This window comes from Limulus polyphemus, unplaced genomic scaffold (assembly GCF_000517525.1).
Source record: "Limulus polyphemus unplaced genomic scaffold, Limulus_polyphemus-2.1.2 Scaffold250, whole genome shotgun sequence".
In the NCBI taxonomy this organism is placed as follows: domain Eukaryota; kingdom Metazoa; phylum Arthropoda; class Merostomata; order Xiphosura; family Limulidae; genus Limulus; species Limulus polyphemus.
In genome coordinates, this window is record NW_013665860.1 from 549,279 (window position 1) to 561,787 (window position 12,509).

At 34.8% G+C, this 12,509-nt stretch overlaps 1 protein-coding gene across 2 annotated transcripts in view; it reads left to right on the forward strand.

The window, feature by feature from the left end:
• LOC106478797 (dachshund homolog 1-like) overlaps positions 1-12,509 on the forward strand; it is a 118,531-nt gene that overhangs the window by 79,951 nt on the left and 26,071 nt on the right. For both annotated transcript variants that reach the window (XM_022382456.1, XM_022382457.1), the window contains exons 4-6: positions 7,313-7,404; positions 10,401-10,580; positions 11,689-11,895. In XM_022382456.1, coding sequence (XP_022238164.1) covers positions 7,313-7,404; positions 10,401-10,580; positions 11,689-11,895 — 479 coding nt within the window. The remainder of the gene's footprint in view (positions 1-7,312; positions 7,405-10,400; positions 10,581-11,688; positions 11,896-12,509) is intronic.

The window sequence follows — 12,509 nt, forward strand, 5'->3', positions numbered from 1 at the left end:
CCATGTAAAGTGTAAACCATGGCTATACTCTCAGACCCCTATGTACCCCCTGAGAAGTGCAAATGCACCCCTGGGGGTACATGTACCCCAGGTTGGGAATGTCTTATAGATCATAAGGATATCATAGGATGAATTTACTTACAGATCATAAGGATATCGTAGGATGAAGTTGCTTATAGATCATAATGATATCATGGGATGAATTTACTTATAGATCATAAGGATATCGTAGGATGAAGTTGCTTATAGATCGTAAAGTTATCAAAGGACGAATTTACTTATTCAGTTATGATGACTATATCGTACAGAGAAAATGTATGATTAGAAATTTAAACGTTTGCTTTTGTACCGAAATTGACCGTATAGAATATAATTAACGAGGTATAAGAGATATAAAGTAATCACAATTTAATGATATTTTGTAGCGTTCTTTAGATCCTCTCCTCGACCCTCCGGTGGGACAGCGGTAAGTCTACGGATTTACAACGCTACAATCAGGGGGTTCGGTTCCCCTCGGTGGACATAGCAGATAGCCCGATGTGGCTTTGCTTTAAGAAACACACACACTTCTCTCCTTGTCTGCCAGAGCTTTCAGTTTTGTCTAGGTATATCGAAATGCACGAATAGAGACAGTTTTAAGTAACCCAAGGTTCTTACATTCCTAGATTATTTAATAATCCACTCGTCGTCAGCCCAGTAGAACCTGCAAATACCACACGGTGACATTGGGATTCAGAACCGAAAGTTAGCACTGGTTCTCTCCCGGCTACTAATCAGAAGTGAGCATATTAATTTGTTTATAAAGTATGTAATCTAATTACGATTGTATATAAACAAGGCGAGAGTTGCTGAGCATATTTTTTCCAAATATGGACCAATCAGAAACGAACAAAGCGAGAGTTGCTGAGCATACCCACTCCCAACCGCCCCTTCTTTCGTCTATTTATGTTTATTGGTGTAATAAATCATATACACTCTGAAAACGTGCCACAGTCGTAACATTTCTTTAACTTTCTGATATTCAGTTCTTTGGTATACATGTTCTTGTTTGCTGTTGCAGTACGTTTAATTAGCTTTACGAAAAACTGGCACAGGGGGTGTTACTGTAGCTTCTGTTTCTAAAAACAAAGAAGAAAAGAATAATCTGGCTCATAATTAAGTGAATTAATTTTGCTTTGAGATTCTGTGTAATTCCATATATAGAGGCATGTTTATTGCCTTTACAAATCATAAAATAATAACAAGGGTTTTACTTTTGAACTTGAAAGGTATTTTCAACCTCATTATCATACGACAGAAAACACTCCTCCATAATCCTAGTATTAGTCATAGAGCAGCCTTTTTTATTATCCCTATCAAGGTAGAACCAGACAGATGAGGGACGTTCTTTCTTTTATGTTTTTTCCCCTCTTTCTCTCCACTACATAAGCATAGCAGGAGTTCTGTACAGGAATATCAAAGGACGTTAACACTAATGGCCATTATGATTAACAAGCATTTCTCCACTAGTGGATCTTCTAATTCTTGTAATGACCTGGTATCTGTCTTACTAATTCAAATGCTTTCTTAAGACTTGCAGGGTTAACAAGTAAATGCCCTCGTTCACTCCAAGTGGCATGTTTTTTAATAATGTCATCTATATAACAGAGGGCGTTTAGTATAATAACAAATAGATTATAAATTCATTGTAAATATTCACTCAAAGTAGCATATTTTTTAAATAATGTCATATGTATAGCAGAAGGCGTATAACGTAACAACAAATTGATGGTAGATATTCACTCAAAGTAGCATATTTTTTTTGAATAACGTGACATATATATATATAACAGAAGGCGTATAACGTAACAACAAATATATTATAAATTCATGGTAAATATTCACTCAAAGTGGCATGTTTTTTAATAATGTCATCTATATAACAGAGGGCGTTTAGTATAATAACAAATAGATTATAAATTCATGGTAAATATTCACTCAAAGTGGCATTTTTTTAAAAATAATGTCATATGTATAACACAAGGCATATAACGTAACAACAAATAGATAATAAATTCATGGTAAATATTCACTCAAAGTGGCATTTTTTTAAAAATAATGTCATATGTATATCAGAAGGCGTATAACGTAACAACAAATAGATAATAAATTTATGGTAAATATTCACTCAAAGTGGCATTTTTTAAAAAATAATATCATATGTATAACACAAGGCATATAACGTAACAACAAATAGATAGTTTAATTCTGAGTTTTATATCCATTATTATGTTATTTTACTAATCTTTCAAAACGATTTTATTTAATATTTTTTTATGGAATACATTAGAATTTATCTTTTTCTATTTATCTTTTTTTTCTTTTCTGTTATGTTTTAATGAAATATGAAGAAAACTAAAGAATGTTGCAAAAGAAAGAAGTGATTCTAATGAACAAACGAGTTTATCAACTTATCACAAGAACTAATAAACGCCGAGTTTTCTCCAATTCAGGTTTCATTTCTTATCATTACTTTTTAACAACAATATGTGTTGTTTTTTAGTACAATCACAACGATTTGTATTTGTAATAGTTTCATAACAATCACAAAGAAATTCCTTCTGCTCGACAGATGGGTCGAAAAGAAAACGATCAAACAAATAAGTAAAAAAAGTGGCTAGTTTACAGTTAAGCTTCTGGTTGGATTTTTATCTGCTTGCCAGTTAATATGAGCCGGCAGAATGATGGATTACAGTGAGGACCTAGTCGACAACAAAAAGGGAATTCAACTCGGCGAAGACATTAATCATCAGAGTGGCAGTTTGTAAGACAGAGGCTCTGCTTATTGGTCGTTTTGTGTTTTACAGCGCTCCCAAGTGTCAAGCTAGCTTAATTACTCGAAACTGCAATGACGGATCATCATGAAATTGTGCAAATATACCCAGTCACCCTTGGCCGGTTATGAACTACGAAAATGCATTAATAGAAGAGGCTGTCATTTTGGTAATCTGAAGTTCTCAGAATACTTTTTTTTCCTTGGAAACGTTAAATTTTCCCCGTTAATTCCTGCACCTTCGTAGTTTTCCTCTAACCCAATGCAAGATTGATATGCAAATAAGAGGATTCTCTCGGACTATGTATTTTACCCCTTTCAGACCTCTACCTTTTTCGTCTCATTAAGCCCTTCATTAATGTCAAACTACAGAGTACGTCATTAAATAAAACGGCAGTGTTCTAAAGATCGACCATATATCTCTCATTGGTCCTCTTCTGATACACTGTAAAAGTGAAAATGGGCTCCTCCCGGAAAACAAACAACATGCAGACTTTTGTACCTCTTTAGACACAATACCAAAGGGCACTAAAAATGATAAAGTTATAGTAAACACAGAAATATGTGTCTAAAGACTGATCAAGTTATAGTAAACACAGAAATATGTGACTGATTAATAGACAAAAACTTTGAAAGAGCGAAGAGCAAATGATTTTTATTGATTTAAGCCTCCTTTGGAAAAATGAAAAGATGTTTTAACGTTTTCATTAAGTTGATGATCCAGTGTTGGCGCGGTCAATGAATTCAAACATCACGTACAGTGATTAATAAAAGGAGATTGTCCTAACGTGTGTTGTAGAAAGTGTACTCATTATTAGTATTTATGAAGAACGTATGAAATATTACAGTTTTTCTGATTTTGTAACGGTTACTGTCTGAAACTGATGTAGGGATTAAAAGATAATAACAGTAAATATACTGTTGTTGCTTCATTTTGTAAGTTTCTTATCGTTTATAAAAATTAAGTTAGGGCTACATATATATCTGTTTTACAGTTGTTTGTCGGTAGTAAAAATGCTTGTAGTTTTTGGGTGAACTTGCTTGGGTATTAATACCTGTATGGTATGGTTGTCAGGGTTGTAATACGTATGTTATGTGGTTGCCTGGGCGACACTATTATGCTTAAGAATTGTTAAGGTGACAATAGAAATGTTTGATATTGTCAAATATATATATATATATATTTATATGTTTATAAACTTACCGATTTTTGAATTGGCGTTTACGTGATAAGTTAATCCGAAGATAATATTTTAGTCAAATTAGCGTTTATAATCATAATAATATTTACGTAATAAATGAATTCGAAGAAAATATTTAGTCAAACTAACGATTATAATTATAATAATATTTGTAAAATCTACAATTTAGGGCTAAAGTGGATCTTAACGGTCTACAACTCTGTGAGTTAGAACGCACCGTCTACCTGAGACCCGTAGCTTCATTTTAGGTATTAAGGATTAGAAAGATCCAAAACCTGGTGTAAAAATGGTGAATAGAACTCCTAGGATTTGGCTGGTTTAATTAGCAGAATACCGTTTTTTTGTTTGTTTTTTCTAAACCGTTCACTACCGGTTGGATTCACGTGTTATATCATACTGAACAATTGTACATTTTGTTTGGGTGAAATCACTCATTTTCTTCGTAAAATACAGTGAAAATGAATTATTTTACATTGTGGGATTAATTACAATATTAATCATACCTTATTTAATTTTTTTGTGTTTGTTTGTTTTAGAGCAAAGCCACAATGGCTATCTGCTGTTTCTACCGTGGGAAATCGAACCCCGGATTTTAGAGTTGTAAGTCAATAGACTTGCTGCTCTCCCACCGGAGGGCAATTTTTTGGTGTGCCTCACATGGTATTAAGGTTAATTTCATTTAGGTATTCCATAACTAACAAGTTTGCCGATTCAAAATCAGTTTCATGTATAAATGGAACTCCACTGCTAATTCTAGGGTTAACAATTTATTGGTATAATACAACTAACGATTTCTAAAAAATAAAAACTGATCCCCCTTAGCCTTATCTTCTACCGATTCGTTTCAGTGAATACAATTTTTCAGATGAAAAAAAATTAACGGCGTATACTACGTCATCATTATTAAAACGAATAATTTTAAACATTTACCATGTAGAGACATAAATAGATAATTGATGTATGTGAAGTCCCCCCCTTCTCCACTCATTGCTCTAACCTTATCTTATCCTCATCATTATTAAAACGAATAATTTTAAACATTTACCATGTAGAGACATAAATAGATAATTGATGTATGTGAAGTCCCCCCCTTCTCCACTCATTGCTCTAACCTTATCTTATCCTCATCATTATTAAAACGAATAATTTTAAACATTTACCATGTAGAGACATAAATAGATAATTGATGTATGTGAAGTCCCTCCCTTCTCCCCTCATTGCTCTAACCTTATTTTATCCTACAAACCTTGGAGGAGGAGATTCTAAAATTCAATGCATATATCATAAGTAACTTTATTGGTTGAGACTATTTTGTGACAGTAGTTATAAAGTTTCTTATAAACACAACCAACCATACCTAGATTAACTGCTCAAGAATGTTTTATTCTATTTTTGTTATGATCTGTTTCGTTCACTTTCATTACAACCTATTTCTTAAGACTTTATGAATAAAAGCCTAATTTGTCTAGTTTCGTTCCGTCCGATGAACTAAACCTGATTTTATTCATTTTCTCGTTTCGTCCAGTTTCGTTACGGATTTTTTTTTGTCAGTTCCATTACCTACAAAGCTAGTTACATCAGTTTCATGACTTTCGGTTTCGTTACTTTTACTTCATTTAGTTTAACGTATAAAATAATGTGATAAGAGAGAGTATGTAATAGTGTATTTGTTTAACTTTAGTATCATTAACACTATTTTGTAGAAAATAGATACAAATTAAGCTGTCAAGTCTTTATGAGATCGATCAGGTGTAGGACCCTAAATAGAGACCTAAACGTTGTCAACTTCTAAACCTTAGAAAGGTATAGTTCATTGAAGAATTAATATCTGACCTTCTTTCTTGGGGCACAGCATGGCCAGGTGGTTAGGGCGCTCGACTCGCGGGTTCGAATCCACGTCCCACCAAACATGCTCGCCCTTTCAGCCGTGGGAGCGTTATGATGTGACTGTCAATCCCACTATTCGTTGGTAAACGAGTAGCCCAAGTGTTAGCGGTGGGTGGTGATGAGTAGCTACCTTCCCTCTAGTCTTACACTGCTAAATTGGGGACGGCTAGCGCAGATAGCCCTCGTATAGCTTTGCGCAAAATTAAAACAAAATAAACTTCTTTCTTGTCATATTTGTAAATTAACTGCTTTCCGAGAGTTTTTCTCATCTGCTTCGGTGTCAGTACCTATGTACCTTTCTTCTAATACTCGTAACTAGTCGCTTTGCAAGGATTTCATGTCAGCTGTTGCCCAGTCCACAGAAGATTCAGCGTCAGTAATACTTGTAACTCGTCGTTTTGCTCGAGTTTCGCCTCACTTGCTATCCAGAAGATTCAGTGCCAATACATCTGTATCTCTGTAGGCACTGTAACTTAGTTGGTGTATGATTGACGAAATTTCACCCATCTTATGTGATCCTGCGGGTTTAATCAGGTTACACATGATCCAGATACGTGTGTTGTTAACTGAGAGAACTTACACTTTAATGTTAACAATAAAGAAGGCTTAACCTGGTGAACAGAGCTACGCGTGACCGCCACAGGAACAAAAGTGAAGTTCCATGCTTTTCAGTGTTGTACCACTCCTGTTGGAACTGCTACGTTATCAAGAGGATTAAAACAAAACTAATCCGTACGTTATAATTTATCGTTTATATGTATATATCAGGAGATCTGAAGAATGCTCGTTTTCAGCTCCATCTTGATATGAAGTGAAAACTTGCGGTGGCTGCCCATAATAGATCCTGCTAGTATGAAGTAAATAGGTCAAACTTTATAAGAACGATTTATATATGCTAATACAGTGATGTGTCGTCTCAGAGACGACTCCTGGCCCCACAGGCGCCACGTATAGCATCCACAAACTTAACCCAGGGCTTAATTCAGTGGTGTATCGTTTCAGAGGCGACTTCTGGCACCGCAGTAGACATGTTTAGCTCCTATGGTTTTAGCTCGTGGCGAATTACCGACCGTTCGACAGTGAAAGCTATGTTTCTCTTACGCAACATACCATCTTTATCAGGATTAGTTTCATCAGTCAAGAAAAAAAAAACACGGAAGTTTTAATTCATATAGAAAACTTCACGAGGAAAATTATTTCACTATTTTCACGCTCTAATTGAGTAATATTGCGAGAAATATTAGTTAATTAGCTATTTTAGTAACCGTCTTTGTGAGTAAGAGCAATAATTTGACTAACGTTACAAAATTTGAGCTTTTGAGCCTTAGATGAACCTTGTCATAGTTTGGCCACTGATGTTTTAAAATTGCCTTACCAGAAAAAAATATTTTAAATTTCCATTCTCTTTCAGAATTCGAGACGAACGCTCTGACTTAGCCGGTGGTAAAGACAAACGTCACAAATACGACAGCCATCCAATAAAAGAAGCAACCTACTTCAACGGTAAACATTTGTGTTTATTTACACCTTAAAAACCACACGGTTTATTATTGTTCTTTCCAACCTACTTCAACGGCTAACGTTTGTGTTTATTTACACCTTAAAACCACACAGTTTATTATTGTTCATTCCAACCTACTTCAACGGTAAACGTTTGTGTTTATTTACACCTTCAAAACAACATAGTTTATTATTATTCATTCCAAACTACTTCAACGGTAAATGTATGTGTTTATTTACACCTTAAAAATTACATAGTTTATTATTGTTCACTTCCAGTGACCTGGGTGATACAAAAGTGCTGTTTCTTCATATCTGTAACTGTGTCTACTTCTTAATTAAAAGAGAAAAAAAAACATAGCTACAATGGGCTATTTGCTGTGTTCACTGCGTGGAATCGAACCCCAGATTTTAGCACTGTACGTTCGCAATCTGGGGGGGGGGCATGTATGTCTGAGCCTATGATGAAAATACGTTGAAACTCAACATACAAAATTCAATAAAAATTCACACAACGAAAGTATCTTTAGCTTGAGATGAACATTAAATAGATGGTAATGTTGTGGGAAGCTCAAATATACGGGAAAATCAGTCCATGTGTGTATGTATTATGTAACGATAAAAGCCTATCTTCTGTAATAAACACAGTGGCGTAATTATACTTTCATGGCACACATGGAGCACAATTACATTATTGGGACGTATTAATAAACTGGCAATAAACGCTTTATAGACATAATGAAGTGCTTGATATACCTCCATACTCAAGTATCACGGGTGGGGGGGGGAGGGTAACCACTGTTGTTAACTATTATGGGGACCTCTAAAGGCTTCATCCAGCCAATGATATAGATAGTTGCACCCGCGAATAAGCATGTTTAGGTAATTAACTTTAACGTTTAAATTTTACACATTAGTTACAAGTTCTCAGAGTGTCTCCATATTTACTGAGTACTAGCGGTTATCAAACCTAGCTAGTTCATAACCAAAAGTTAACCCTCCCAAATAGTGTAGTTAATTTTTGTTCAACTGTCTAACTAGGAGAGAGCAATGTTATAAAAACATATTGTTGGTGTGAGCTTGCTTTGTAGTCACTATGAGAAAAATCTATACATTGGATAGGTGAAATGAAGAAAAAGTGTCTTTGGCCACTATTCAATTTTTCACATTATATAGCTGTAATAGCAGATATAATAAATAGACTTAGCATTCCGAAAATTGTTTAATCTTGAAGTCTAAGATCTACACTTTGATCAACGTGTGTTATTGGGTTATACTAGTTTCGGAGAACTCCACTACTCATCAGTAACCCTGAACACAAGTTTACCAAAGAGAGATAAGCTGGACCTATATCACAGTGAAAAGTATCAAACATACTGTTGGTGTGAATGTGCTTTGTAGTCACTATGAGAAAAACCTAAACACTGGAAATTCTCCGAAACCAGTATAATCCAATAACACACGTTCATCAAAGTGTATATTGAACTGGACCTCCCTTGAACTTATACTGTGAAATTAAACAATTTTCGGAATACTAAGTTTATTGGTTAATGTTATCAAATCTTATATAGAATTTAAAAAAACAAAACAGCTGGGGTAAATATATTAAGTATTAGTGTTCATAATATAGTCTTAGTCTCAATAGTAGAAAATTAACAACTGTAGCGGAAATCATATCATAACCACTGGTTATTTCCCAGTCCTGAATTCATAAAGAACGTAATGTACCCACCTTCAAACTCTCTACGATTAGTATAATATAGTCTTAGTGTCAATAGTAGAAGATTAACAACTGTAGCGGAAATCATATCATAACCACTGGTTAGTTCCCAGTCCTGAATTCATAAAGAACGTAATGTACCCACCTTCAAACTCTCTACGATTAGTATAATATAGTCTTAGTGTCAATAGTAGAAGATTAACAACTGTAGCGGAAATCATATCATAACCACTGGTTATTTCCCAGTCCTGAATTCATAAAGAACGTAATGTACCCATCTTCAAACTCTCTACGATTAGTATAAATTCAAATCAAAGCGTTCTCTTTCGACTGTTGAAGTTACTAGTGCTAGTGGTTTTTATTTTAATTGTACAGAAATTTATCGGACCTATTAAGTATAAATGATAGATCTAGCTTATTCTACAGGTGGCGTCTTTCATTGCGAGTAGTAAGACGATTATTTAATAACAAAGCATCGTATCAAAATATTGTAGCATGCGGTTCGCTTTTGTTATTTTAAAAGCGTAGCACAAAGTTAAAAGTACGGAGCTATTTGTCTTGTCTCAGCTCAGTGGCTGAATTACTAGTTAACTTCGTGATAAACCACAGTAACCGGAACAACCTGTCAGAAGTCTTGATATTAGATTCATGTGTCCTCTTCAGTGTCACGGTGTCTTCTGGTAGGAAAAATGGTCAGCAAAGTCTACGTGATCCCCCGGAACTTCGAATCCCCTTAAGGACATCCCCCCCAGTAGCACAGCGGTATATCTGCGGACATACATCGCTAGAAACCGGGTTTCGATACCCGTGGTGGGCAGAGCATAGATAGCCCTTTGTGTGGCTTTCCGCTTAACTACAAACAACCAACCAACCCTAAAAGACACAGTTATTTAGCTTAAAGTGATTTTGAGAGGTGTTGAAATTAAACAAGAGTTTGATTAATCAACGACGGATGATTCTTCTTTTTATGTTTTGTTGTTGTCCATTTTCCCTGCTAGAAGACAACGTGAGACTAAAGAAGACACATTAATGTGTCGAAACTAATTTCTCTAATGTCAAGACTTGTGACAGATTATTCCGTTTACTGCGGTTTTTTACTAACTGCTACACACATAATGTGTTCTTTTTTATTATTACTGTACTGAACCTACCTTGCCACAAGTCTGTTAGTAAACGATGTTTGATATTCTGTGGCTTTTTAATTTACTCCTTTTTGTATGGACATAGTTTGTAATTTAAAACTTCGCAAAACTTGTGAATTTGAAAATTCTTTTGACAGGTGCTGCCACCAACGGCCACAGTCCAGCCCTAAACCTATCGCAGAACAGTAGCAGACTCGGAATTACAGGAACGAATCACGTAGGAGGTGAACACAGTGGAAGTGACCTAGCATATAATGATTTCTGTGACGATGATGATAATGATACAGACTTGGACGAAGACGACGAAAGAGAACAAGGTAAACTGATCAATCATACATAAGGAATTTAAAGTACAGTCAATTTCGAACTAGCAAACATGTAAAGTGTAACCTTTACCTGTTGTAAACAGAAACTTAACATTCTTCGCTCTGGATCAACTGATACACAGGAGACTAACTGATATGTAAAATATAACCTGTAACTGTTGAAAACAGAACATTACGTCCTTAGCTCTAAATCAACTGATACACAGGAGACTAACTGATATGTAAAATATAACCTGTAACTGTTGAAAACAGAACATTACGTCCTTAGCTCTAAATCAACTGATACACAGGAGACTAACTGATATGTAAGATATAACCTGTAACTGTTGAAAACAGAACATTACGTCCTTAGCTCTAAATCAACTGATACACAGGAGACTAACTGATAAATAAAATATAACCTGTACAGATTGATAAAAGAAAACTAAACGATCTGAATATCAGTTTTGGGTCAACTGGTTCACATCAGACATAAGATTCAATCTCTTTGGAAGGTATCTTTGCAAGTTTCAACTTTTTTTTTTGACAGATTAGCAAGTTTTTTATCATTACAGTTTATCCTTGTAAGGTTGGTCTTCGTGACATTTTGTTTTCCAAAAGTGTCACAGGTGTTCAATATGCTTTCGACCATCATCAAACAGCAAAATAAGTCTATCCGTAAATATACTACAAGCATCACCTGCTTTTGACAGTGTTCATTGACTTTCACACTGACACAAATACAAGTATCACCTGCTCTGGACGGTGTCCATTGACTTTTACACTGGCACGCATATTTACTCAAATCTCGTACTATTCAAAGAGAGGGAGAAAAACAAGAAAAATAAAAGTAATTCTTTTTTCAGAGAAAAGTGGCTTAGGTATGCAGAAATGTGGTGCTAAAACCTCTACTCTACCGGGTTAATACTTTCCTGAATAGAACCTACATTTTCAGTAATACCCCTAAGAATTCTTACAAGTTGTTTTTAAGATACCATTATTTTAAGTGTGGGGTTTTATAACCAGCCTGTATTTTGTCATTATAGTTGTAGCTGTTAAGTAGCACTATTTCTTACAGATAAAATGTAGCTATAGCTAACTATGATATTATCGTTTCCAGACTACAGTGATAGCGCTGACGTCAGCAGTACGGCAAACACGGACAGACTTGCATCCAGTCAAGGGGTGTCATTCCAGAATGACGCAACCATAACCATGGGCCAGGCAGTATTTTCCATGGAAACATTACTAAGAAACATTCAAGGACTTCTAAAAATTGCAGCAGATAACGCCAGACATCAAGAACGTCAGGTTAATTTAGAGAAAGGTCAGTAATAAAAAATGAATAATAAAATATTCAAATAAGAGGCTGATGTGCAATAAATCTTTATTATTAATCAATACATTAATTTTAATGAGTTTTTTTTAGCAACAAAATTGCGTAAAATATTTACTTTAGCCAATTTATGTTTGACAGTCTTTTCTGAGGGATTTTCCTTGAGCATTTTTACATTACGACAGCTTGTATTGTGAGCCGAGTTTGGCTCTGAAACTGAATCAATATGGAAGCAAATTTTGCGTCAAAAATCCAAAACAGTAAATAACAATTTATAGATATTCCACACAAAATTATGTTTTTGTTATGGCATGAGAAGCCTTTTAACTCTTTCACTGTTACGTCTATAGATAGATTATTCTTCCTGTACTAGGTTTATTTTTAGCTAAGCAATAAAAACAAGAAGACGTGTGTTTTAATATTTCATTTGTTACCAGAAACTTTAAACTGTTAAACTTTGTGAAGTTGAAGGGGAATGCCCTTTCTTCCTGGTGGCATAAAGTGCCAGTGCAAAGGTTAAGCGGCTGTATAAAAAAAATAACAAAGTATAGGTGCAAAACCTGACTATCGAGAGAAATACAGACTTCTTTTTTTTATTCTGAGAA